Genomic DNA, 27,109 nt, shown 5'->3' on the forward strand with positions numbered 1-27,109 from the left:
GTTTAAATACTCCCTTGTTCTCCCGGGTTGGCTACAAGCGGGTGAGTGGGATCGATGAACGCGTCAAAAGTCAAAGATGTCAATCCTCAAAAGTCATATTCACATCTAAACCCACAAAGGGACAGAGCGGGATCTCAAGATGAGCAGCTCAGCTTCAGCCGGACTCGTACCTGGGCCCTCGATTGGACCATTGACGACGCCAACGAAACGAGCAGCGTTCGCAGCTTCTGCTGATGCTGGACCTAGTCGAGCGAGACCCGCTGGAGTTTCCCCGGCTTATGTGAGCTGGGATAGCAATGCAACATTTTTGAGCTTTCGTACGAACAGCTGACCGACTCTCACTCTCCCTAGAGCTCACGGCGACATTCACTGTACGGTATAGAAGACAGGATAGTCATCGAGTGAGCTGACACATGCGCGATGGTCATCAAGTCAGCTAACATACCCCGTAGTCCAGGGTCACGGATATGGAAAGTGGGATTTTCCGGTGAACCAGATCCTCGTTCGGCGTTTTACGCACTAGATATGTCAGACGTAGGACGTACAGGCGCAAACGAGGCATGGGACCTAGATCCACCTCGGATGAGAGGTGTGAACGGTAGTCGGTCGGAAGGAGAACGGTTGATAGGTGTGAGGGTACTTAAGAAGTTGAGGGAAACGTTTGTCAAGTACGTTCAGCTCAGCTTTTTTTCCCCTTCCTCCCGGGAGTCTTATAGCTGATGAGGACGTTCAGACATCTCATGACGGATTCAAAAGCGCGTAAAGTCATAGTCATCGAGAATACCTTCTTACCTATCGGAGTCAAAGAACATATCGCCCGAGCATTATTCGACAATTTGCAGGTGAGCTGGCGAAGCGCTTTCATCAAGATGACCAGCTCACATTGACGGACTGATCAGGTGCCCAGTGTGTCGTTCACTCCATCAAGCTTGTTGTCGTTAGCTGCCTGCGGGAGGATAACGGGTCTCGTTGTCGATGTAGGATGGCTAGAAAGTACTGTAACACCCGTAAGTCTGATCCTTTTCGCCATAGTAAATTCGTCCACTCACGAGAATGGTGTAGGTGTTCCATTCTCGCCCGCTGTACAATCTGGCTAGGTCAACTCCGATAGCCGGGCGCAGATCACACAAGCATCTACGTGTTCTCCTTCAACACCATGCGAACTACATTCCAGCGCCGTCTTCGCTAAGTCATCCTCTAGATCGACCTCGAACGCAGGGCATACCGTCAGATCTTCTGACGGACGAGCTCGTGCAAAAAATATTGACGGAAGGGTGCTTCGTCGGTGATCCACATGTGCCGGGGCAGGCCGATGAGCTGATGGAAGTCGACCAAACGCAAGAAGAAGGCGAAGCTCAAGAAAGTGCTCGGATAGCTCAAGAGTGGAAAGATCGTTATGGCGATTCATCGAGTGCCAAGGACATGCGATTCAGCATTCCCTTTGGCGGTTCCGGTTTGGGTCCAGCTACGATCATCGTCCCAGGTTGGATCCGAGAAAGAGCCGCTGAGATCCTCTTCGCGGACGATGATTCCGAAGAACCGTCAATCCCAAGACTGATCCTGGATTGCATACTGAAGGTGAGCTATGTCTTTCGTCGGTCTTTCGTTCGGCGAGTATAACTCATCGGTGATGAATAGCTACCTATCGATCTTCGGCCGACTCTCATTTCCTCTATGTTGATCGTAGGAGGTACAGCTTCTTTACCTGGCTTCATCCCTCGTTTACGGATCTCATTACTCCAACACCTCTTACCTCCGCCTTCTAATGCTTCAAGTGAACAGCCGAAATCCCCGTTGAATACTATACAAAGTAGGAAAGAGGAGACGACCATGTGGAGGAAGAAAGGGCATGAGCCGTATAAGGAGATATATGGCTTAGCGAGTAAAGTGGCTATAATCAATGATCCGGCGCCTCTGGATGGCGAAGGGGGAAACAAAGGTGGGAAGGCGCCAAGGTGGACGCCAGGCTTGATGAGCTGGGTAGGAGGGTCGTTAGCTGGGTAAGCCAAGTTCTCTTTCTCTTTCCTCCCTTGTGGCCAGACAGACGCAACGCATCTGCATGTACATCCCAAGGACGGAGTTACGCCAGAGATGTGAATGACAAGAAAGAGAAGAAAGTATTAACTGACTTATGAATACTTCTGCGGCAGGGCGCTCAAAACCTCTTCGGCGGAATTGACCCGAGAAACATACGATACGAACGTCTCCCTATCCATCAACAGGGGAGAGAATTACAAGGAGGAACTTGAAATTAGCGAGATCGATTTATCCACTTCTGTAGGCGTGAATATCGATGATCTCAAAGTGGGCCAAGCTGTACGGTATCAGATAGACGAAGACGATGATTTCAGAATCGTCAGAAAGAGGGGTTGGAAGGATAGTGCCGGTTTATCAGATTGGAGTCGGAGTAGTATAAAGACGTAGTGGCCCGTCAGATGACTTTAAGAGCAAGTCACGTTCTCATGCCGGGAATCTGTATAGTATTCCATTTGTACAAGCAGCTCTAATGACACCTACGACGACTCTAATGATGGTACAATGTCTCCAATCTGATCTTCCGTTTGCACCTCAATTGACCCTTGTTCTCGATTTGGCCTCTAACGCTTAGCCCCTTGATAATGGGCTGCGATACCGAGGTAAGATTGCTCGCTGTTCCGACAAGAGTATTTCGGCTTGAAGAACACTTTCTGACGAATTCTCTGGATATAGCGGAGTCTCGTATTTTATACACCCCTCGACCCTCGCCCCTCGCCCCTCACTTCTTCCCATCATTAGGCTTCCTATCTTTCCTTGTAGGCTGATTCGAATTCCTTTTCGCCCATCTCAATCCACAGGCCTAGATCACGCCACACCATTTGATCAGCATCAGCTATCTGACGATCTGATTGGATTTCATCCTCGGATAAGACGATGGTGAGGTAAAAAGCGTATACGACTAGGAATCAAGAAGTAAGAACCAAAACCAAAACTCACATTACATAGTGTCTTGGGTCCTAGAGGACCTTTCCTCCATTCCGGACTATCTGTCCTACCGCACGTAACACAAACATGCATTCCTTCACCTTCTTTGCCATTAATGCCTCCTGCAGACGACTTCTTCCTCTTCTTCTCTTTATCTCTGTCTTTGCCCTCTTTGGGCGGTCGACCGGTCTTGCCCTTCGGTCTACCTGTAGCAGTCAGAGAAGCCCCGCCGGCAGCTCTGGAGGGGGACGAAGAGCGCGAAGATGAAGGAGATGATTCTGACGAGGATGCAGAAGAAGATGCGACGTAGGCTGTTTGTTTTGTTGGTGATATATTCGGTCCAGAAGATTTGCGAGCTTCAAGATGAGAAAAAATCAGATGTCAGCCCAGATTAGGTGATGACTGAATGACTGCCTGAACATCACACTCACACGGCATATCCTCGTCCAGGTCTAATTGCAGTTCCCTCAATTCCTCCCGCAATCTCTCGTTCTCTAATTTCAGTTCCAGGAACGCATCAAGGCTATAGTCGAAACGATCAGTATGAATGACAATTTGATCCCCACCATCCATGTCGGATGTAAGAGAGCCTAGCCCTGATTTTGATCAACTCACGACTGATTATTCCCATTCCCGCTCGGTACCCCATTTCCTCCTCCGTTCCCATTCCCATTCCCATTACCTCCATTCCCACTACTCTCCGACAGACTGCTCTCGGCCAGAATATTTTCTCCAACTCGCCTACCCATCACCCAGATCGCTTTCCCTTTCATCCCATTCCCAGCACTATTTTCGCCGCCTTGAGGCTGTTGCTGCACCGTCCCGCCCTGTGTAGTCCCGAAATTCTCCGTACCGCTTATTGGTATCTCATCTCCCAGTCCACTTGCGTGCGCTCTGAGTTCCCAGACTACGGGGCCTCCCCGCTTCGAATTGGCACTGGCGCTGGCGTTGGCATTTCCGGTACCATTCGAGTTGGAGTTTGTGGTATTGGAAGAATCGTTCGACGAGTCAGGCGAATTGTCGGTAGATCCGTTAATGGAGGAATTGAGCATTCGCACATAAGTAGTTTGGGAATCGCCCAGTGTAGGAGATGAGGCTGATCCGCCTGCGTTGGCGCCTGGACCGGAGTTTGAGGAGGTAGTGATGGATGTAGAGGACGATGAGCCGTGATGAGGTAATGAAGGGGTTAGGAGGTGATGGAAGAATGTCTGGATTTGGGAATGATCGGCGGCTGGGCGAGATATAAGGTGGAGCGTGTGAATAGTGCATCATTAGTTCCTCATCAATCCCGTTGAAGAAGACAACGCCTGATCGTTAACATACCGAATACGAGGTCGAGGAAATCTTTCCCTTCCAATTCAGCGGGCTTTTGACCCAGCATCTCCCCTACAGCAGGCGAACTATATATGATCTGCACCGAAAACACATCAGTCCGCCTTCTGACAGTCTGAGCACCTGGGGTAAGACTGACCTTCCAATTCCAAGTGGTGGTACTCTGGGGCCCACTCTCCTTGCGAATCATGATCGGTTTCAAGCAGAATATCGAGCCCCCCACGAGTTCTTTGAGGAGTATCTCGGGCCATTTCTTCCTTCGCGTGAACTACGATCAAGCATTGTCCGTCTGATCAATTCATCGCCCAATGCTGGAAGCAGAAGCGGAACACAGCTAGGTCCAAGGGCTCACCTCAGCAGCACCGTTGGTAGCTGATTCCCTATCTTCGTTGTTGGTAGTCATGTAATTAGCGCCTGCTAACGAAGAAGCCAGAAGAGACATGTCGCGGGCGATCCTACGTCGGTCGATCGATCAGCAGGTCTGAAGAATAAGAAGGGTCGAGTCCAGGTGTTATTGTTCTGACTGTAAGCTGAATTTTGAGTATTACTGCGTTTCCCTTTTCTGTTCTTTAGCTATATCTGCGTATGTGGTGATTCGTAAATGGATCAACAAATAAATGGTTGATTATAGTTTTGTCGTTACGACACTATTATCGATATTCTGATTTGTATGCAGGTTGTCACCATCATATGAAATGAAAACACAGTCAACCAGTAAATCTCAGGGTGAAGCCACGTGAAAGTGACGTATTTTACCGGTTTTCGGGCTGCAGATCGTCAATGAAACTGCAGTAATACGGGGGGATTCCTGCATAACGTTCCCGAGACAAATGAAATAAATAACTTATCCTCGCATGGGTATGCAGTAACATCGCACGAAAGCTGGTGATGAAAATGCAGGATAGCTACTGCAACCATCTGGCTACATCTTACAAAAAGCGGTATCCTTACTGCATCAGTCATTGAAGATTAACAACTGATACTCGAGTACTGATCATCACCTTACATGCGCGTGCGCGTGGTCGTGATGCTAACGTCTGTATGGACACATTCCGCTCGATCATCCCTTGCTCTCGGTGCTCTGCAGATGCGCTCTGAGCATAGCCTGAAGCTCGTCTTTGGATGGCTCTTCGGTCAATCCTTGGGATTTTCTTTCTTTGGTTAAGGCGGTGAAATACGTGTTGACTCGTGTCTTAACTTCGGCCCTGTTTAGGTCCAACAGGCCATCACGGCATTAGTCCATTCCTTAGTACCAGGCTTTTCGGAACAAACGGAAATGGTTCACTCACCTAGACTCGTTAGGCAGGAGCGTCTGGGCCATGTCGCAGCATGCAGTCAGGTCATCGGGCTCTTCATCACTACTTTCAATAGCATTGTCTGCACAACTGTTCCAGTTCCACAATTACGCGATTAAGTCACGACAGTGAGAATTCAGCCAAGGGCACGGGGTACGGTGCACGGCGCACGGCGCACAAAACAAACGAAAGAGAAATCGGCTCACTGTATCGAAGCGGCCATCTTTCTTAAATCGGCTCGGTCATCTCTCCAGACAGTCTTGTCACTGGACGCTTGACTACGTGGACCAATGTCAGTGTAAGCTATAGAGGTGATTTCCGGATACCAAATCCGTCCTGTACAGCAAAGGCGCAGCGCACAGGAAGGGAGCACGTACGACTTGTTCGTAGACATGACAGATATAATCCTTGTGACTGTGATAGGTATTGGCTATAATGAAATGTTAATCTACTTACCCTCAAGATGGGTCGTCATCGAATGGAACGCACCTCATTATATAGCCGACATCTGGCCTTCGACGGTATTGCAGCGATGATCAGCCGAGTCAATTTCAGCTCAGAATGACACACCGACAGTACCGCCAATAAGAAGACAGCAGGATGGAGAATGAGGAAGCAGCTTAGCAAGACAAAGGTGTTGTCGTCCTCCGCTATATAAGTGCTATCGAATTTAAGTACATATCCTTTCACCCGATGCTCAATGAAGGCGAATCTATTCATCACATCATGAATCCCTACGAAGCTCCTAAGGATGTCGTACTCGTATATCTACCAGGCACCCTATTGCAAGCAGGCAAATCGGCATGGCGGAGTGGCTACCCCAATCCTTCCCGTGTAAATCAGATCATCGGCGCTGGAAGACATTCTTCAATTCCCAATTCCCAATCCAATCTCAGCAATTATATCAATTCCAATACATGCCACAATATACCTATACCTCAATCGGACCCCAACGTATCATGTACAGTCCCTCTTATTGTCGGAAATTCGCACCCAGATGAAGTAAACGACCGACAATAATAGGACTGGGACTCGGTCCACCGTCTGATGGATTTCTGGCGAAAGCAATAACAATAACCCCTCACTAGGAAACGAGGAAAATTAGAAAATACTACATCCGGCTCAAGCGAAAATCACTCGTTTTGCCACTCCGTACAAGGTATAAAACGAGTTCTCGGCGCCCTCCGCCGGCCGACAATCATTGCGTTACCGTATCGCGGACCGAGGGGTACACGTAGAGTAAGGTACTTGGAGTGACGCAGATGATGTGCTTGACAACCGCATGAGCGAATGAATAAGCAAAGCAATAACAGCGCATCCACACTTTTCTTTTGATAACATACGTTCCTGATCGCCGTCATCTCGAGGACCAAAGACCATATAAAGCATTCGGAATCGCTCATCCATCACCTATCACCTGATCTTACTAGAGCAACTTTCATCTCATTCAGACTATACTAGATTCGACTTTGCCCCGCCCACAGCTCCAGAAGAGTATCAAGATGGCCGCTGTAAGTCACTCCATGCTGCTGCCGTCGCCTCAGTTTTCTGAACAATACATTCCTATGCTAAACAGTACATCCAAGCGGTCTGCTGACTCGCTGGCTCCGTCTCGTATCATCGTCTTTGCAGCCCGCAAACCTGAACATAATCAACTCCATCCCCGGATCCACCCCGACCGCACCTGCATATCTCTACAACGTTAAGATGACCTGTACGGGGTGCAGTGGGGCCGTGAACAGAGTATTGGGCAAGAACATTCAAGCTCGTTAGTCCACATTCACTTTCACCTACCCCTGCAGTTATACCAAGCACCTATACTTGATCTACTTGAGCTGTAATTGCCTTACCCCTCCGCCCTTCCGATTCCCCTTTATCCCTTTGTCGAGCTATGACCCAGCCCAACAAAGCTGACATCTAACATCGTGTTCGTTTTCGTGCGTGTCTAAACCGAATGTAGCCAACGCATACCACATCTCCCTTCCTACCCAGACAGTCCTCGTCTGGGGTCCCGACCTCCCTCCGTTCGAAGAAATCACCCAGAAAATAGCTAAGACGGGGAAGACTATCAATTCGCAGGATCTGGTGCAGGACGCTACGAAACTACCTTCTATCGAGGCTTAGGCTTAGGCCTAAGCTCATGCGCATGCTCATGCTCATGCTTGAGTCGGATAGCAGATTCTGGTAGGATCATAGCAGACCGCCAAGTCGCCTTGAAGGCAAAGGTGATTCGTAAGGGTCTACGATCTATCGAACGACTACGTATCGTGTATATGTATAGATAAGATACAGCCTGATTCTTATGCACATCCCATTGATCAGCTTCTTTAGCTTCAGCCAGAGTTTCACCGATCCAACTCCTTGGTTCCGCGAAGAGGAATTTAGTGGTTCTGAGCAAACTACGGATAATATATGCATACAACACCATAAAAGATATATACAACATCAACGTCAACATACGGCGTATACGACGTACAGCCGAGGAAAGCAAAAAAGGGCATAAGATGATATGGTATGATAAGCATAGTCGTATCCTTCGACAGTCATCAGCATGTCCAAAAGATCGTCCATATCCTCCTTAAACCACTTGACCTCTTGATCACTTGATAACTGGACCAAGCGCTCATTCCTCGTGTTGCTCCTCATTCTGTGCTTGAGCCTTGTCGTACTCGTAGTGCAGATCCTCATCCTCCGTCGTTCCCTCGGAATCATCTACCTCGTATGCAGCGTTGGGTTCCGGCTTGACCAGCTGATGAGGTCCAATCTCAGTACCCTGTCTAAGCGGTCTTTCGTCGGCCACTCCTTGCTCGTGCCATTTGAGTCCTTTATGACGGTTACCGTTGCCGTTCAATCCGTCGAAATCGATTTCGCTTTCTGCTCCTCCTGCAGTCATATCTTTGCTCATTGCATCACCTCCTTGGTCTTGTTTGAAGACCAACTCCTCTTTCAAGCCTCGCTCATCTTCGTCATTACCTGATGAGGAGGATCTGCCTGTCGCCGTTTCTTCAGGTATAGGCCCGGAGGTAGCCGTACCCGTTTCATCTCCACAACCACAATCGTACGTCTCGTCTAGCGTCAGACAGTCAAACTCGGGCTTACCAAGACGCTCATTGACTTGGTTGTGGACGTGACACAGCCATAGTGAGGCGGATTTGCGGGAGCCAGTCTGCAGGGGATGAGGACAGGGACATCAGCTTTCATAGTGGTACGTCAAAATAAGGCGCTGAAGCGACGCCTCTGATGTCGACGGCAATGGACACCGCTGTAGCCCACTTACCTGCGGGGGATATTCTTTGAGTAATGCTTGGAACTCTGTCGCGCATTCGCCGCATGGATATAATCTTGAGAAGAGGTGGAAGAAGGATTTGAGGGCTTGACGATCGTCTTCAGTCGGTTCCTGTAGTACAAAGGAAGGGGGTATCAGTGGGGATTCGGAAAAATTCGGATGAGGTGAGGTGAGGTGAGGTGAATCGATTTCCTCAAACTGAAGAGAAAGCGGAACAAGATACGAATGGACGAGGCCCGACCAATGTTGCACGCCGAGGACCGATGAGAAAAGTAGAACTAACATCGGGATATCGCAATGTCATCAAATGCAGCACTTTCCACGCTGATCTACCTAGCTCCGCCCTATACCGTCCTATTAGCCCGATTATTTCTCTCGATCCGTGAGTCCAGAGTGTGAGAGCTAGAAGACCCACTTGGCAGTCTCATTACCCAATTTAGGCATGATCACACCCCCATGAACCGTCTCATCACTCAACCCACCCAAAACAACTGACCCATCCTTCTGAGTCCTACTTCCGCCCAAAGGCAACTCATCATCCCATTCTCGGACCTGCTCTTTGACCAGATAATCAGGTGTGATGGGTTCACGCCAATGGTCGGAATCTATACCGCCCGCTTGATATTCGCCTGGGGAAGGCAGTCGCTCCGGAGTCGGGTAAAGGAGATAGATTGTGGGTATGACTACGACGAAGGTGAGTATCAGGACAAGGCGGACGAAGCGAGGTAGGTGGCCTAATTGAGATAACATCGTGCGCTGCCGGATTGTTTCTCTCTGGTCGGGAGTTTCGGGGCTCGTCGCTCCTGCTCGAGCTTCGATGACGATACCCAGAACTGTTCACTACTTCTGACCGGTCAAGAGCATATGTCGCAAGGACAGAACAAAAGATGATGAATCTGTAAGATTGATGAAACACCTCCACAACAACGTGTTTTTGTACTTTGACTTTTGGCTTGGATTTTACCGGGTGCCTGCCTAGTCATTCCGAGTGGCGCATGGTGGTCTATCAAGCATAAGCCTGCATCCCGGCATCACCATGAGTGGAAAGGACTATCCCACGCATCTGTGTCTGACCACAGCCTGTGTATGCATTCCGCTTGGCTTTTCCCATGCATCAATCGGTCTATCTCAGCATCGGTGTGGGCGTGGGGGGTGAGGGATGTAGGCATTCGGCGGCCAGTCATAAAGCCACGTGCAGGGTAGACTCGTTTCATCGACGCGCACAGACCCGAGGCCCTGTGTAACTTTTCAGACGCGACTGAGAATACCATCCCAATGATGATTGGGTGTTTGATGATGAATGAAAACAATAACAAAGGGATATCAAACCCATCTCCTGGATCGACATTACTCAGCTGACGTATCATCATTACCCACATCCTCGCCAATGATGCCACCTCAACTTCGATAGCAATCACGATAGTCTGAAAAAACATTCCTCGTCCCTTTGTACTACGTCGACCTGCATGTGGAAACTTTGGATGAGAAGTAGCTTCAAGGTACATTACCTGTGCGTCTTTTGTTTTGACCATTCCTACCATCTACATGTCCTCGAGCGCATCGCAGTGTATCGATGCGATCAATCGTGGGTGAATAGACAGTCGGGCTTAAACACATTCCTTTCATATCCTTTTTTAGAACACCTCATCCACCCACACGTCGATGACCATACTCTCTCGCATCTCAGACTCACGACTCAATCGACTTTCACAATGACGCTTCCGCACAACGGATCAACAGCACCAGCTATCACGTCGCCAGAACTGGCATGGCCATCTCGCCCCATCGCACGACCTTCTCCGTTGTCCACCCCATCAACCAGCTCCTTCAGCCACGATTACCCTTCTTCTTACCCCTCGAGGCAGGCCAGTAGCAGTACAGCTCTCTCCACTTCCCCTTCAGATGTTGTGAGGCGAAGCAGCTCCATCAAGGGCAAAGAAAAAGCGTCGAATTTCGAATTGCATATAGAGGATGAGGAGGATGTCAAGGCAAGAAATTATGGTCCGCCTAAGCGACCGTTGCATCCTAATCAACTCGGTCGTATCGCCCAGTCATTCGGTATCATCATACCTAGTTTACCTCAAGCTGCCTCAGGCCCACATTCTACCAATCTCGCCAGAAGACCTATAAGTCCAGCATCGAATCCGAACTCACCTAGCATAGCCCCTAAAGGGAGATTATCCCCCCTGCCCTCTCATTCGAAGTCTCCGACACGGCCAAGCCCATTCCTGCTTTCCGTCATACCGCCGTTATGCCTCTTACCGCCGTCCAAAGAAGGCCAGACGCCAGATACACTTCACAGGAGGCACAAGAAGTGGCGAAGGGGGAAGCTACTTCCCTTACAACCGACACTCGGCTCAATGTTAGTCTGCATAGCTAGGGAATACGGGCTACCTTCGACAGTGGGAATAGGTGTATATCTCGTATTACCTGGTCAAGCCCCTCGGGACGAATCTAGCTCCTCAGCCGATTCGAGCTACTCGGAAAGCAACGACGACCCGAATGGACCGCAGATCTCATCATCTACTTGGTCAACGCTATTTTCAGCGCATCTCATGAACTCGGCACCAGCAATAGGCGGAGTTTCAAGGTCATCTACACCTTCTCAAACCCCGATGAAAAGCGGGCTATACACAGTCGATACGTCTCTATCGATGGAATACCCGTTGAGCCCTTTGTCAATGATCCGGTCGTCGACTTCTCAGCCTAGCTCATCGCAAAAACAACGAATGAAGAGATCGAAATCGACAGAACCTCCTGAATTATCCCATTCGTCAGATGTATCGATATCATCGATGGGTATACCGCCTACTCCTGCGTCTTTGGGTAATTTCACGAATGGATCTCAGCCGACAGTATCTCCGAATCCTATAGTGGGGACGATCGAATTTGACATTGACCAAGATGATGCCGAGTGGTTCTCCAATTATCAGTCAAGTCGCAGTAGAAATGCCAATGGAGTGAAAGGTCGACACAAGAAAATCGCTTCGGAAGGAGGTATCAAGGAATTGTCGTTGGTGAACAAGGTATCTGACGGAAGACCTAGATTCTTGAAGGAATTAGAGGTGAACATCCTTCCCGACAAGTCCCTAGAAGTCGAGGAAGAAGAAGAAGTGGAATTAGATCGAGATCTGCTCCAGCCTAATGAGCTCGCTCAGCCAGACTTGCTGGCTAGTCCGATCGAATTAGCGCCAGAAGAAAAGGTTGAGATACAGATGGATCAGAGCACGAGGCTGAAAGTTCAGGAGATACTGGATAAGAGAGGTAGCGGAATTGTCATGGCTGAGCAATTGGAGGATCTGGAGAAGAGTGAGTGTATGCCATCCGCTTTTAAATAATTTCAGGTCCGCTGACATGTACACTCATCCGCGCGCAGTGATGCGACAGCTCTCGCCAAGAGAGATTCGCCTGACTTCGCCTAGATTGCTTACTCCTCGGATGGCCTCCAAAGTCGCAAATCTAGCTTTACCAGCCGTACCTCGCAGATCTGCAGACAAGCTTCCTACAGCTTCTTCTCCATTAGCAGGCGGGTTCACTTCGCCGAATCTCGATGTTAATGATGAAGAACCCTCGCAACCCAATTCAGCGAGATCAAATGGGACTTTCGGTTCCGCTATCCACCTCAACATGCCCTCCTCCACTGAAATACATGATCAGATCGAGCAGACCAAGACAGAAGTGCAGCCTCAGTCGGAAGATCTGGTAAAACCAGTTTGGCCAGCCGTCAAACATGGATCTCCAGGCTCGCCAACAATCTACGAATACTTCGCACGACCGTCTTTCCCAACCACCGTCCCCAGGCAACAAGCCCAGCGAAATGTCTCTTCGCCCGCCTCGATCTCCACTGAAACCCTTCAGAGGATGAAAGCGGAAGAGGAATTAGCCGCTGCGGAGACCGTCACAGCTAAATCGCAAGAATGGATCCCCAGAAGACCCCAAAGACCACCTTCGCCCAATCTCAATCATCAGCGCACACTACCGCACACACTGAGTCCGGAGATGGTAGATTACTTGCACCGGTCCCCACCGTCAACGGGCATGAGCCCAGGCGTGACTTCACCGGAAGAGAAAAAGAGGAACCGATCGGGAAGTATCAGTTTGAAAGGTCTGCGAAATCAGATGTCAGCCAAGAATCTGAGTCAGATGTTCCATTCCAACCCCACCGAAGCCGCTTCTCCGCCCCTACCGAATGAGGGCAAAGAGACTATCGGTTTGTTCAGATCGGGGTTACCCTCTGAGACGGACTTCGGTATTGGCATGAGAGGTGGGTTGGGAGGAGGTATGAGAAGCGTTAGTAGTCCGATGCCCATGCCGAATTCTGCGGGTTCGATGAATGGTCATACGGATTTCGGACCTGCCGTCAATGCTCAGCCTCCGCTTCAGCCTGAAGAATCGGCACCGGTGACGAATTCACTGAACAGGGGAAGTGGAGGGAAGAGTAAATTCAAATTATGGGGATTCGGATCGTCCAGAGAAAAACACTTAGAGAAAGAGAAAGAGAAAGATCGATCTTCAACGACAACGTCGAGTTCAAGGAGGAACCCGTCGGTCGATGCTAGTTCGATCAAGATTAGTGATCCGATAGTAGAGACTTTCGTGCATAAAGACTCGTTTGATCACCCGCACCCACATCCTATATCTCAAGCCCAGGGACAAAGTCAATCAGGACTAGGACACGGTAGGATCCCATCTGTACCTGCCATACCTGCCATACCGTCAAGCCCGAACCCGAACGTCAATCCGGCTTCACCCCGAAGTGTGAGGAGGAAACCTGTTCCAGGGAGTGAGGATGATTTCGACACGATGAAGAATAGTGTGAGTCTGCATAGTATGGCGAGCTTCGTACTTGAAGATGCACCGAAGGGTAGGAGAGCGATGAATGGGATGATGGGGCAGGCGCAGTAACGCGTAAGATGTAGAACGTATGTGTATGTTTGAGCTTGTGCGCATCTTCGTTGAGCGTTCTAGTCGTAAGGTGAGGAATCATATATAATGTTTTAGATCAGGTAGATTTGCCTCGGTAAAGGGTCGTATTGCCATGCAATGCTATGCTATGCAATGCGACTATTGCTATTTGATCTGTGATCTATGATCTAATTTCTACGATATCTAACAAAGTCAAGCGTAGTCCACTGTTCTGATGAAGAGCCATCTATTGACCCACTTCCGAGGGCCAGAACAAACGCATACTATTCTCCCACACTTTCTCACTCAGCTCTTCGATCGATATACCTTTTAGAGCAGCTACGACATGGGCAACAACGACGATCTGTTGCAGATGTGATGCACGTGCATTAGCCTATCGCCTATCGCCACGCGGGTGTACAGATGGTAGATGATAGTGTGATGATACGCACGTCTGCAGGTTCTTGTCTGCCTTTCACACCTGAGCCATCTTGCCATTTCGCAGGCTTGCTCACGCGTTGTATGAACAAATCGGATTCTGCTGTTGCTGGGGGCAGGTTTTTGTGCGAAGCGTGAGATGTAGTGATTGAACACCATGGACCGTCTGCGTGTGTGTCCAGATTTTGATTGGGGGCAGGTAATATCGTCAGCTGCGATTGTTCTGCGACCGTAATCATAGATTCTATTGGGCTTACCCGTCTCTAAGATCAAGTGATCTAAGGGTATTTGCTTGACCATCTCTAGATTCTCTTCGAGTTTCAGACCACACCCGTTGATTCCGACGTATATCCCCATATTGACCTAAACGGTGGTCACCAAATAACCAGACATCAGCTCAGAGCTTACTCTCGGTCTCTTGAGACTGATTGATTGGTTTCCTATCAGTTTGAAGGAATGAAAGGAAGCCTCAGAAGGCCCGAGGGTGCAGAGAATTGATATGATACGATAACACGAATGGCTTCTCCGACTCACAAGCTCCTTCATCTCGCTGATCGTCCCAGTGAACGAATGCAAAACGGCGCCTCCCCATGACGGACTCCAGCCTATCTCCTTCAGTACCCTCACTAAGTCGACGTGCGATTCCGAGGATCGGCCATGGAGGAATAGCGGGAGTCTGTATTCCTCAGACAGCTTTAGGAGATCTGGAAGGTATTTCAACTGCGTTTCTCGGGGCGAGTAATGTAATCTGTCGTAATCTGTACCGAGCCAAGCCCAAAGATGTCCCTCGTTTAGCATCTCATGACATACCGAGTTGTACTATATTGTGTCTGGAATATCATACAAGCACACGGTGGACAGAAAAGCGAGAATGAAGATGAGAAATTGAGTTGTACATCGGCTGACTCACCCAAACCAATCTCCCCTATCGAGATGATCCGCTTCGACCCTCCTTCTCCCCTATCAGAATCTATCAAACCCCTCAGATCTTGCATATACCCCTCGAATCCCGACGGGTGGGCATCGATCTCGGGCGTCGAGGTAGGATGACACCCTGCTGTACAGTGTAGATCTGTGCCCAGCATGATTGGGTCGGTCAACAGAATCCCTATTTTGGGTTTCATATGCGCTGATCTCACTCACCATACTCCTTTGCCAATTTCAAAGCCTTGATATTATCCGCAGCACTGGTCCCAGAAATCAAGATTTTCTGCACGCCTTTATCCCGAGCTCGAGCAAGTACTTGCGGGATATCGCAGGCGTGTTTCGGTCGGCCGACATACGTTCCAGCGTACATCGGATCAGTCAAGTTGACTGCGATGTCTACAATGCGCAAATGAGATACGCTTGTTAGTGGGAGTTGACCAATACTCTGCCGATCATTTCATGGTCTGTTGTTCGGGCTTACCTGCGAATCGCATTTTGAAGAGGTTTCTTGATGATCTGAATATCTTGAGGAATACGGACAACGGGGTTCAGACAGAAGACGAGGGGACGCACAGCTCTCTTCCATCAGTTGTTCCGAGCTGACTTGACGGAGGATAAGGCAAGACCGTCCGGAAAGTGCGAAGTGGAGAAAGAGGTGATCTACAAGCGACGGTAATGTGCATCAATCCAGCTTGGACATCCTCCACTTTGTCAATTCAGGGTCCCAGAATATCTCTCGGCGAGCAAGTGCCATTCAGCAAAGCTACATCCAGGTCGCGCCAACAAATCGCTCGACCTCAAGCCAGATGCACTCATGACAGTACTGATCTTCAGGTCCTCAAGTCGAGAACGCCCGAAATGCATGTATCGGTATGCATTGCTTCGACGAGGAGGGCCTGCTGCTGATCAGCTGGTATATGAGATGTGCCACATAACGCCGTGGTAATCCCGCGCACGTGGCAACTTCTGATCTTTACGCTTCTCGAAGTTAGACTTCATGCAGCTTGAATTGTCCACTGTATTTACATTATCGACGTCAATAGCAATATACATCTGCTTTTGTTTGCACGATTGTCGAAGCGAGGGGACGTCATCTCCACTACACATCATGGCGGTCGAGTCATCCCCCATCGCCTCTTTGACTTCCAGGTTTCCTTTAACCTTTCCTATTCCTACTCCTCTCACTCACTCGCATCTCATCTCAGCAGCCGACCTAGCGACAGAGGAAGACCTCCTGCACAATCCAGACAACCTCCGATCATGGCTCTCTTACATCCATCAACTGAAAGAGCGCATAGCCAACAATGAGCCGCCTAAAGCAGATACGCTCTCACCGGAAGAGATCTTACTGGGCCCTTTGTCGACACACGTAGCTAGGGAGGGTTTACAACAGCTGACAATGGTCTACGAACGGGCATTGGCGATCTTCCCCACGAGCTTCAAACTGTGGAGATCGTATTACCAGACGCGTCAGTCGTATGTCCTTGGACAGCTGACTAGCTCCGCCAAGACAGCTAGGAACCACCATGCGAAAAGAGGATCAGGCTTTAAAACCAATGTTCGAGAATTGCTAGAAGCTGCCGAGGAGGCGAATGAATGGGAAGGTGGATTAGATGGGATCGTAGGATACGAAGAGTGGAGATCGCTCATAGCCACCGGAGAAAGGATGATAGCCTGCTTAAGTCATCTGCCAGCCCCATGGCTTTTACACCTTTCTGTGCTCTTCCACCCGAAATGCCCACCTACCTTCAAGAGGACGTACGCCAGGAGGACGTTTGACAGAGCATTGAGAACCTTGCCGCCGAGTTTGCATGGGAGAGTGTGGGGTCTGTACCTCAGATGGGCGGAGATGATAGGTGGAGAAGCTGGTGAGAGAGTCTGGCGACGGTTTTTGAAGGTGAGTAGTGCTGTATCAACGTGACAGGTTTCCTTTTGCGATGTTTGCTGACGGAATTCGGATTTCCAGGTCGACGCAAGCTTGACCGAACGACACATCACATACCTTCTCGACTCTTCACCTCCTCGACCGCTCGCAGCGTCGAAATACCTTCTATCCCTTGCCCGCCGTGCCGCGAAGAACCTGTACTCGTCACTTGAAGGCAAATCGCCATATCAGCTATTTGTCGACTTCTTGGAACTGGTCGAAAAGTACGCGGACGAAGTGGGTATGGATGAAGAACAGACTCTAGAACTGAAATCTAATCGACAAGCTATCGAGGAGGAAATCTCTGCACCGCAGGAGGAAGCTGCCCCTGCCGAAGAACCAGCTAGTATACATGGTCGACTCATCAGGATAGCTGGACCGCCTGTCCCAATTGAACAAGGCAAGATGTATAAGCCCAAAGATGCGGTCTCAAAGAAAGGACCAGAAGACCTACCTTACGACGAAGATACGGATCCCGCCAATTCTCGCCTTTTAGATGTAGAAGGAATAGTGGAGAGAGACGGTCTAGAAATATACAAAGATCAAGCTGGTAGGCTATGGACGGGGCTAGCTACTTATTGGATCAAGCGAGGCGAATTCGAAAGAGCGTCAGCAACCTTTGAAAGAGGTTTAGCGGCTGTAGTGACTATCAGGGATTTCACCCAGATATTCGACGCCTATGCGGAATTTTCGGAAACAACGATATCCACTTTAATGGATGCTCTAGCAGATGAAGAGAATTTGGAGGATGAAGATTTCGATGCGGAAGAGACTGAGAAGGAGCTGGATGAGCGGATGAAGAAGTTTGAAGAGTTGATGGATCGTCGGCCGTTCATCCTGAACGAGGTCTTGCTCAGGAGGAATCCGAACGAAGTGGTAGAATGGGAGAAGCGGGTGGCATTGTTCGGGGATGACGATGAGAAAGTCGTGGAGACGTATGTGAAGGCTCTGGATACTATAAACCCACGGAAAGCGACGGGACCCTTATACCCGCTTTACGTGAACTTCGCGAAGTTTTACGAGGAAGGAGGAAGCAAAGATGAGAGTGGAGAACCGAAGAATGAGCCGGACTTGAAGCAGGCCAGGAAGATCATGGAACGTGCGACGAAAGTACCCTTCAAGAGCGTCGATGAGTTGGCAGAGGTATGGTGTGAATGGGCTGAGCTGGAGTTGAGGAATGAGTGAGTTTGTCAGATCCCCGTTACGTATTAATCAATGAATCTGACCGTGTCGGGGTAGAAACTATGACGAGGCTATCCGACTGATGCAACGAGCAACAACGATACCGCGTGACCCGAAGAAGGTCAATTTCTATGACGAAGTGAGTACCATATTAGCGAGTTGCACAGCGATGATTGCCAAGCTGATCCTCGAATTCAGTCCCTTTCCCCTCAACAACGTCTGTTCAAGTCCCTCAAAATATGGTCATTTTATAGTGATTTAGAGGAATCGATTGGATCGGTGGAATCTACCAAGGCGGTTTACGACAAGATCATGGAGCTCAAGATTGCAAATGCTCAGGTCATTGTCAACTACGCCGGGTTTTTAGAAGAGAACAAGTACTTCGAAGAGAGCTTCAAGGTGAGTCGATTCGAAAAATCAGCCATATCGGGCCTGAGCTGACATGGTGCTCCATTTTAGGTGTACGAACGAGGTATCGAGTTGTTCCACCCTTCTGTAGCCTTCGAAATCTGGAACATCTACCTGTCCAAATTCGTCAAGCGATACGGCGGTAAGAAATTGGAACGAGCTAGAGATCTGTTCGAACAAGCCCTCGAGAATTGTCCACCTAAATTCTGCAAACCGATATACTTGCTCTACGCAAAACTCGAAGAAGAACACGGTTTGGCCAAACGAGCAATGGGAATATACGATCGAGCCTGTACAACTGTGCAGGATTCGGACAAATTCGATATGTTCACTATTTACATCGCGAAAGCCACCGGCAATTTCGGATTACCGGCTACTCGACCAATCTACGAACGAGCGCTGGAGAGTCTGCCTGATAAACAGACTGCCGAGATGTGTAAGCGGTTCGCGAGGATGGAGAGGAAGTTGGGTGAGATCGATCGAGCGAGAGCGATTTATGCGCACGCGAGTCAATTCTGTGATCCGAGAGTCGAGGGCGACTTCTGGAACGAGTGGAACCAATTCGAAGGTGAGCTCGTCCTTCCTGAATCGGGATGAGAGGGTTTGTGCTGATTCAATGTGTACTTGTAGTGGACACCGGATCAGAAGATACGTTCCGAGAGATGCTCCGAATCAAACGAGCGGTCCAAGCTGCATTCAACACCGAGACGTCCTTCATCGCTGCTCAAACAGCCGCTGCTGCGAAAGGAGCTGAGAAACCAACAGATACGTCTGCTCAAGATGCTGCGGATCCGATGGCAGCTATGGAACGTGATCTCCCGGCATCCACCGCGGCAGCCAAGAAGACTGGCGGACCTGCTTTCGTCGCTTCTACGCTGAAGACCCAGAATGCACATGGTATAGATCAAGCGGAAGATGGGGCGGACGGTGAGGCGGTGGCGAATCCTGATGCGATTGAGATGGACGAGGACGATTTTTAGTCTCAGTAGTGAGATGTATCTCTGCCAATTATGATTCTGCATCTTTGAATGCAAGAGTGACGAAATCAGCCTTCTGTTGCGCAGCACGTCATCGACGTTCTAGGTCTGTCGAATTTCATTCGGGTAACAAAGGGTGTTGCATGATACATGAGAAGACGTCTTCTGCTCAAGACAGCTTGTCATCTTCGTCTATAGCTACAAGAACGCGTGAATGGCATTGACTCATATTTCTTACGTTCTTTCGCGAGTCCTTATACACTGTACTGTCACCGACTACAGAGGGTTCAATCTGGCTCTCCATACAATCGCTCCAATATGGCCACTGCATCAGACTTGGCAGCTACCGTCCAGCTGACTGCAAAACATTTCCGGACTTTGAAAAAGCACTCACAGGTCAAATCGGCGTGATATAGGTTGCGCGTGGTATTTACACCGACATATGTGATTTACAGTATAGTACTATCTCAGTCGCAGAACGGCCAATAGCAGCGCCGTTCAAACTTGTGCGGGAATATACCCGTGTATATGTAGCTCAGCTCAGCTTAGCGAGTGTCTCTGAAGTATCCTCTGGGATTTAGTCGATAATCACGAACTACATCACAGTGTTTTGATCCTGGGTTGACCCTGGGTACAGTGTGAGGAGGAGGCTAATGAGCATGACGTCGTTCCTTTTTCATGGTACGATAGTACGAAGGACAAGTTGACAGCATTCGAGCCTTCCTTTGCTTCTTTCATGCTCAGCGTCTCGTGGTCCCACCCCACAATGAGCCCAGATAGGTCGGATCATATTAGACGATCTATCTACTGTATCTCCTCTATATTTCAGATTCGCTTTCCCTCCAGAGTTCACTTAAATCACAGTACCGAGCATTGACATGTCTGAACCAAATCTTCGAAACGTGTGGGATGATCTGTCAGGCTGCAAGCCCTACAGTCACGCCGCGTATATGCAAGGGGCTCAGTCATCTAGACATAGACAACAGCGACACACGCTTACAGATCAAGAGCAGGAGCAGAGCAGAAACTCAGCGATTAACGATATCACCGAAAGCCTTCTCGAGCAGATCGCCAGACATCGAATCGATAGTGTCAAGTCGACTAACACAACGTTCGCTAGGGCGTGCCGAAGTAATCCTGATACGGAGCACAACATCGGTGAGACGATCAAATCCAACGCTGAGACGTACTACGGCGTAAGAGCGTACGTGCATGATCATGTCGAAGCGTTCTTCACATCGACTGGCTCGGTCCCTGTACATTGGACAGCAAGTGCTAGGAATGCCGAGGCCCTACAACAGCCGTCGTGGTTCGTTCTCCGACTCGGACTCTGTGCTGATGGTACGAACTGGTCAAAACCCGAACCTAAGATGATCGTAGCCGGACCCTTTCCATATCCCGATGGCTGTTGATTGACCTTGACGAAGTTGCATGGTGTATGCAATGTATATGAGCCAGAGAGGAGCATCGGAAAGACATTATGTTTCATATGCTATTAGTCTATATACAATGAACGAATCCAACATTTATATATGCACAATCCGCCAAACCTCATTACAGTATCTACTGTCTGATAGGAGGTGAACGGGGTTCTTCATGCGTCGACCCTCCATCGCCGTCGGCGCTATCTTCGTTCCTTGACATCGCCCAGGACGGATCATAGCTCGGAGGAATGATGACTTCCTGTGGCGGTTGTTGAGATGCGGGGATAGGTACACTACCAGCGTCTCGCTCGTAGACTATGTTACTTCTACGTCTTTCCCCTTGTCCCTGTCGATCATTGATATATCGACTTTTGCCACCAGTAGATGTGTTACCATTCGAGTCGGATCGAGGTCGGCCTGGAGAGTCATCTGGATTGTGAAGGACCATGCCTCCCTCTTGCGATGGTTGCATCGAGTTGTGCCTCGATGAAGAAGAAGTGGACGGGTAGTAGCCGTACCCTTCCGACATTGACGCGGACAGTCTGTTTGGATTGGGCGATGATTGTGAATGAGAGTGCCATGAGGGGTCAGGTGAATGGGCGGAGCCGAGGAGTAATGGAGTGACAGTGGAATCTCTCATTCCGTGAGGAGGTGTCTGGTCGTAAGGAGTATGACTACCTGATGCGGCGTCTTAATAACCCGGCATAATCAGCTTTGAGAATGTAAAGCACTAATTCAGCAAAGGAACTCACTGGCATACGCGTCGGTGGCATTTCGTTCACCATCGACGTGGTAAGGGTCAACTTCGAATGGCTTGTCCTCGTAAAGGTTGGCGCTATACAAGACACCATCCCGATCAGCGCCAGCCTGAAGCGAGTGGATACGATCGGCACTTGACAGCTCACAGAACGTACGTTTGATTCCTCTTTCGTGATTGTTTCTTCTTTCGAACTAGGAAGAACCAAGCGAGTATGCCTATCAGGATCAATGCGACGGCTCCGCCGGCCTGTAAGAGGCGAGTCAGCGTCCGACCAATGGAAGGATAAGTCAGAATCCCAAGATGACTCACCGCCCCGCCAGCTATCGCAGCTGTATTACTTGAACTACCGTCATCACTACCATCGCCGCTGCCTGCCGAGTCAGCATCGATCAATGTCATCGAAGGCATCTGACTACTCACCCTTGGGCCTGGATGAACACGACTTTCGATACATCCCAATAGGGATTATTTCCCCCCTGATTCAGCACAGTCAGAGTATACTGCGCAGTGGTATCGAGATTCGCATAATACAAGACCTGATCGACGGTGATCCACGGACTAACACCTCGGAATTGCTGGGTTGAGGGTACACCTCCGATAGTCGTCGTCGCGGTGGTCGTATCGGCTGCGTCACCTGAGATGGCTTCGTTGGGCAAGCTGGATGAAGTCAATGAGACTTGGTATTGGCCGTGATCAAAATTGGCAGAGCCATATATCAAGACGAAGGAGGTATTTTGCGGAGGTTGGAAGATGAGTTGTGCGCCGGTCTGATGGGTGTCGAGACGGTTGTAAGTCTGCATCACTTGATTTCCTGGCAAAACAGGGGGTGTGTGTCAGCGTAGCCCCAAATGCTGGAAGAAGCGCTGTTATGACGAAAGAACAAAGAGGGTCGGGAGGAACAAAACAGGTATGAGGATTATGCAAGAGAGTCCACCCACCAGCACCGCCTACTTGGGTCGCAGGATTCCATTCGCCGGTGGAAGCATGAAACAGCGCGTCTATCTGACTCTGAGACAAGATCGCCTGCACTGTTGAATTGGTTGTAGTTGCTCTAAAGATATCTCAGCGGAATCAGCATGATAGATTCGCAGGTTGCGGAGAAGAGGCTGAACGAGATGATTGTTCACTTACCCCTTCCCTCCTAGACCCGTTGTGAATGTGATGCCCTTGAGGTTCACCCCTCCAGTACCCGTGACACTCAACCTGACTCTGTGCCATGCTTCAGGTAGTCCATCCAACATCCATCCATCGGGTATCTTCTTGGCTGTCTGGCTCCCATCGATAGTCACCTGAGCATCATTCTCGCTCGCATCCGCCCACAAATACACCGCTGTACCCCACCATCCTAAGCTCGCGTTTGCCCCTACATGGGTCGTGAAGTGAGATGAGGTCCCTTCGCCGATAGTCTGATTCATCCATTCCGACCAGGGGGAATCGGTGTATGTGGCGTTCCATGTCTGGCTCGACGGTCCCGATCGACTGGGGCTGTATGTGATGGTAGGGGATTGATCGGACACGCTGATGTTGTATGGCTCTCTTGCTGCGTGAGTAAGGGGCAGTACGACGAGGGACAGGCATAGTAGGAGGAGGTGGGATAGTCTTGACCACGAAGCGGCCGGCATCTCGGCCGGTGACGGGCACGGTTCTCCTCTTGAACCTGCGTATATCGATCTTCAAGAGTAGCGAGAACTGTCTTGAAGAAAATTGAGGTCGGAAAAGAGATATAGAGTGGGAGTGAGCTCCCAGCTGACGAGGTATGAAGCAGAGAAGACACCGACGACAAAGGTGGGAATCAAAAGAAGGATTGGGAATTTAGTGAGTGGACAAGCGATTATGTCGAGGTGATCTTGCAAGCGAAGCGAGGTGTGTGTGTATTTCAGTACTATGTTTGAGGGCGCATTGGCCGTATATCAATCGACTCTAAATCTAAGGATATGATAGTATCATCATCAACGTACCTATGCATGTCTTGTACAGACCCATGCACACATCTCAAGAGTCCAGACACTGTTCATTGCTTGGCCGTAACGAGGTCGAGTTATATTTGGTACGAGGGGTCAAGGTCAGTGTAAGCGGTGTTGCTGTGCGGTCATCTCGGCTTTAGTACCTTTGAATCCTATATCATAGCCTCGCACGTATGCCATGCATGCCCAAGGTTGACTTTGGCTTGAGATCAGCTACTAGTGACACGAAACGAGCTAATAGGTGTGTGAGAGTGTGCCTTCCCCTGTCATCCCATTCTCATCCTATCCCATTTTGATCGGACTTCGGCTCAAAAATCTTACTCTAACGCCTCTCTTCCTGCCCGCCGGCCGTGATCAGTCTCATATCATGGTTTCGCCAAGTGAAGTCAAGGTAACATCAGGTCGCGATCGCATAGAATAAGCATAGCGACTTGCGGATCTCTGATCATAGGTCACAGAAGCACCGAAACACAGCATTCCGAGATTAACATTTAACCTTTCGTTCCTGGACCGATCACCCATGACGTTGACGCGCAAGGAGAGTAAGATGTCACACAGCTTCTTCAACCTGCACAGCTGGTCCAATCCGAACAGCAAGAGGATCGCGAAAGACGTTATGCAGCGCCTTGATCAGTGACATTACACACATGGGATATATACAACTCGAATAGTGCGAAATCTGTACAACGAGAATATTTCATGCAGCTTGATATTCTGCTCCGTATATATCTCCTCCTTCCAAAAACCCACCTGGGCCATCGGAATCTAACAGATCTTCATATTGCTCAACCGACAATCCAATCTTCGGCTTCTTCTCGTTGACAGCTTCCGCAAGAGGTTTTGTCTCGGGTATGGGGGAAAGAGGCGATTCTTCTTTGGGTTGAGGAATAGGCGATGAATCAATCTGATCTGATTTAACTGGATAATCTTCTACGTCCTCCTCTTCCTCCTCGACCGGAACGTCTATAGGTGATTTGACCGTATCCAGTATTTTGGCTAGTTCGAGTGTTCCCCGCTGTCCCCATTCCACTACATCGGGCTTGAAGTCGTTCTGCGAAGCACTTGTCAGTACCACGTTGGGCAAACAACAGGGTCTAGTGATATTTACATAGAGATGTCCCGCTATCCTATTCAACTCTTCTGGCTCATATGAATCCGCTACCAGCTTCAACGCTCCCATGACATGCGGCGTGTAATCTTTGAACGTTCGGGTGATATATAGATACCCCTGTGCAAGTATTTAGTTTCCCATTCGGGCGTAGTAGAAGGAGGATTTCTCAACACACCTGCCCAGGTCCTACCGGCACACCCTTTTGTATCGCTCTTATAGTCCCATCCGGTCTTTCTATTATCGGTCTAAGGAAGAATGCATTGTTGATCAAGCACTGGTTTCTTCGGCCGAGGATACGGGGGGATGACTTACATTCTACGCCATACAATGTTAGCCAAATTGACGATAATAACTCGGTGAAAAGGATCGGCTCACTTCGCACGCATTATCCCTACCCATGGCTGTGAACTTTCCTTTATAACCTTGCCCTCATCCTCAACGTATCTTCGTCCGAACGGCTTCTTCGTCTTTGCTTTATCTTGTCTCCTGACGTTTGAGGGTAAATTCACTTCTCCTCCCGGTAAATCCTCGATCTCCTCTTTCGCCTCTCTAGTTTCAGTCTCGTTCAATATATGCCCCAGCATCAAAGCATGCTTCAAGCTCGATATGTGCACATAGACGTGCGCGAGGGATAGTGACTCGGCGACGTCAAACCCTAGTCTCCGGGATATCGTATATGCCCAAGCTGTTGAGACGGGGGCTCGGTTGGTCGTTAATGTTAAAGGGAGGAGTTGCTAGGGTATCGTCGGAACAGCGGCATGTCAGCGATTGGCTTCAGTCCGAGGTGGACACAAAGCAGCTGTTTGCGTGCCCTCACCTCTACGTCCAGTATGGGATGAAAGTCGATATCAAGGGGAACATTATCTTCATCCGCTTTTCGCTTGGCTAGCGGTTCTAGCAAATCACTATCCCTGCCTCGTTTCTTGGATACAGCCTGATCATACCCCATGATCAGCCAGATATAAGCCTGAAGAAATGAGGATACAAAAAAATCTGACCCACCTCGCCATTCGCTAATCCCCTCACGGCGTTAGAAACGATCTTCCGAGCCTCCTTATCCTCTACCAGCCCCGCTATCTTCTGCGGCGTCAACTCGGAAAGTCGTTCAATCGTTCCATGAGATTTATATCTGAGATGGACCAGTTGATAAATATTAACCCAGCTGTTTATACAGATGGTGCTGAACCGATTCCCAAACACGAGCCCACTCACATTTTGGCTGCTAGACCCATCGCAACTCGCATATCGACTCCTCGAGCAGTCAAGACCTTCAGCCAATCTGGCAAACTCAGCAGAGCCGTCGGCGAGAGTTGGGCGGTTGATTTGGGCGGCATACTGATGATGCTGGTATCAGACCACGGACTGCGAGATCACAGAGACACGAATAAATGGATGAAGTCGATGATCAACAACTGAACTTCATCGAGATCCAGTAACTTACTATTTTTGTTGTTTAGTTGACGTCACATTCCTAGGCACGGTTGTACTGAACATTACAATTTTAGGGACGATCGCACCAAATCGTATAATCCGCATAGCCTGTACCGTACCTACACTACACCGCACACACTTTACGTGCATGGGAATCGCAGCAGTATCGCTGCAAGCTCAAAACCAAGGATCCGAAGTCGGACAAGGATTAGGGTAGACATCTCAACTGCTAGTATTTCATCCTCATTCAGCTTGATTAGTCGGAAACACTTCTATGTATGTCTCGCTCTCTCTGACTTCTGACAAGCCGCTTTCTTCGGCCTGTCCATCTCTTAGAGGCTCTAGATTCTGTGGATTGGGTTCACGAGAGGTGGGGTGAGACGCATATCCTCCATAGTAGCATCATTTTCGACCGCCGCCCACGTTAGGCTTACACAGCGCTCACAATGGGGGCTCGGAACCCTCTCTTCCGATTGCTGCATACCTGACGCTCGTTTACGGTAAACTTTGGATCAAGTGGTAGCCGAATATCCTGCCAAGACAGCATGAAAACAGCACCAGTAAGTTTGATATCCATGAGAGCAGTTTCGGATAACCCGATAACTTGTTGATGAATGCCGCGGTGTGGTGTTGATATTCATTTTTGCCGAAGAGAACCGAAGTGACGAAATATCTCGCCAAAACCTTGGTCATTTCCCAACATCAGACTTGAGTCGAACTTGCTGTATAGAGTGGGATGAAACAGGATTTAGTCGAGTACATATCTGCGAGACCATATCGCTTG

The 27,109-nt window shown here is 49.4% G+C and overlaps 11 protein-coding genes across 11 annotated transcripts; 5 read left to right on the top strand and 6 right to left on the bottom strand.

The window, feature by feature from the left end:
- Positions 1–139: 139 nt before the first annotated feature.
- On the top strand, positions 140–2,424 carry I303_108275 (uncharacterized protein; the record flags this gene model as incomplete). Its single annotated transcript, XM_018410668.1, has 8 exons — positions 140–280; positions 352–401; positions 453–668; positions 734–842; positions 900–1,007; positions 1,063–1,578; positions 1,639–2,000; positions 2,151–2,424. The coding sequence occupies 8 exons, from the start codon at positions 140–142 to the stop codon at positions 2,422–2,424; spliced, it is 1,776 nt and encodes a 591-aa protein (XP_018260478.1).
- A 331-nt stretch (positions 2,425–2,755) lies between these two features.
- I303_108276 (uncharacterized protein) lies at positions 2,756–4,735 on the bottom strand (the record flags this gene model as incomplete). The annotated part of the gene is made up of 7 exons (XM_065969795.1): positions 2,756–2,836; positions 2,974–3,317; positions 3,393–3,484; positions 3,577–4,192; positions 4,285–4,372; positions 4,433–4,561; positions 4,646–4,735. 7 exons carry the CDS (start codon positions 4,733–4,735, stop codon positions 2,756–2,758), a joined length of 1,440 nt encoding a protein of 479 aa, XP_065825867.1.
- A 618-nt stretch (positions 4,736–5,353) lies between these two features.
- Positions 5,354–5,982, bottom strand: I303_108277 (uncharacterized protein; the record flags this gene model as incomplete). The annotated part of the gene is made up of 4 exons (XM_018410666.2): positions 5,354–5,498; positions 5,583–5,678; positions 5,795–5,866; positions 5,966–5,982. The coding sequence occupies 4 exons, from the start codon at positions 5,980–5,982 to the stop codon at positions 5,354–5,356; spliced, it is 330 nt and encodes a 109-aa protein (XP_018260476.2).
- A 1,108-nt stretch (positions 5,983–7,090) lies between these two features.
- On the top strand, positions 7,091–7,712 carry I303_108278 (uncharacterized protein; the record flags this gene model as incomplete). Its single annotated transcript, XM_018410665.1, has 3 exons — positions 7,091–7,099; positions 7,221–7,356; positions 7,549–7,712. 3 exons carry the CDS (start codon positions 7,091–7,093, stop codon positions 7,710–7,712), a joined length of 309 nt encoding a protein of 102 aa, XP_018260475.1.
- Positions 7,713–8,211: 499 nt separating this feature from the next.
- On the bottom strand, positions 8,212–9,624 carry I303_108279 (uncharacterized protein; the record flags this gene model as incomplete). The annotated part of the gene is made up of 4 exons (XM_018410664.1): positions 8,212–8,754; positions 8,866–8,985; positions 9,158–9,218; positions 9,290–9,624. The coding sequence occupies 4 exons, from the start codon at positions 9,622–9,624 to the stop codon at positions 8,212–8,214; spliced, it is 1,059 nt and encodes a 352-aa protein (XP_018260474.1).
- Positions 9,625–10,586: 962 nt separating this feature from the next.
- I303_108280 (uncharacterized protein) lies at positions 10,587–13,779 on the top strand (the record flags this gene model as incomplete). The annotated part of the gene is made up of 2 exons (XM_018410663.1): positions 10,587–12,183; positions 12,251–13,779. The coding sequence occupies 2 exons, from the start codon at positions 10,587–10,589 to the stop codon at positions 13,777–13,779; spliced, it is 3,126 nt and encodes a 1,041-aa protein (XP_018260473.1).
- A 247-nt stretch (positions 13,780–14,026) lies between these two features.
- Positions 14,027–15,638, bottom strand: I303_108281 (uncharacterized protein; the record flags this gene model as incomplete). Its single annotated transcript, XM_018410662.1, has 7 exons — positions 14,027–14,143; positions 14,232–14,383; positions 14,475–14,580; positions 14,752–14,975; positions 15,128–15,289; positions 15,361–15,540; positions 15,626–15,638. The coding sequence occupies 7 exons, from the start codon at positions 15,636–15,638 to the stop codon at positions 14,027–14,029; spliced, it is 954 nt and encodes a 317-aa protein (XP_018260472.1).
- A 614-nt stretch (positions 15,639–16,252) lies between these two features.
- I303_108282 (pre-mRNA-splicing factor SYF1) lies at positions 16,253–19,638 on the top strand (the record flags this gene model as incomplete). The annotated part of the gene is made up of 6 exons (XM_018410661.1): positions 16,253–17,041; positions 17,111–18,249; positions 18,308–18,389; positions 18,449–18,649; positions 18,710–19,226; positions 19,289–19,638. The coding sequence occupies 6 exons, from the start codon at positions 16,253–16,255 to the stop codon at positions 19,636–19,638; spliced, it is 3,078 nt and encodes a 1,025-aa protein (XP_018260471.1).
- Positions 19,639–20,513: 875 nt separating this feature from the next.
- I303_108283 (uncharacterized protein) lies at positions 20,514–21,047 on the top strand (the record flags this gene model as incomplete). The annotated part of the gene is made up of 1 exon (XM_018410660.1): positions 20,514–21,047. One exon carries the CDS (start codon positions 20,514–20,516, stop codon positions 21,045–21,047), a length of 534 nt encoding a protein of 177 aa, XP_018260470.1.
- A 151-nt stretch (positions 21,048–21,198) lies between these two features.
- I303_108284 (uncharacterized protein) lies at positions 21,199–23,441 on the bottom strand (the record flags this gene model as incomplete). The annotated part of the gene is made up of 7 exons (XM_018410659.1): positions 21,199–21,749; positions 21,812–21,894; positions 21,974–22,065; positions 22,129–22,186; positions 22,240–22,630; positions 22,758–22,870; positions 22,951–23,441. The coding sequence occupies 7 exons, from the start codon at positions 23,439–23,441 to the stop codon at positions 21,199–21,201; spliced, it is 1,779 nt and encodes a 592-aa protein (XP_018260469.1).
- Positions 23,442–24,480: 1,039 nt separating this feature from the next.
- I303_108285 (uncharacterized protein) lies at positions 24,481–26,228 on the bottom strand (the record flags this gene model as incomplete). Its single annotated transcript, XM_018410658.1, has 7 exons — positions 24,481–24,834; positions 24,892–25,011; positions 25,070–25,139; positions 25,270–25,628; positions 25,712–25,828; positions 25,897–26,023; positions 26,107–26,228. 7 exons carry the CDS (start codon positions 26,226–26,228, stop codon positions 24,481–24,483), a joined length of 1,269 nt encoding a protein of 422 aa, XP_018260468.1.
- Between the last annotated feature and the right edge of the window lie 881 nt (positions 26,229–27,109).

The sequence above is a fragment of the Kwoniella dejecticola genome, chromosome 11 (genome assembly GCF_000512565.2).
Source record: "Kwoniella dejecticola CBS 10117 chromosome 11, complete sequence".
NCBI classification, from domain to species: Eukaryota; Fungi; Basidiomycota; class Tremellomycetes; order Tremellales; family Cryptococcaceae; genus Kwoniella; species Kwoniella dejecticola.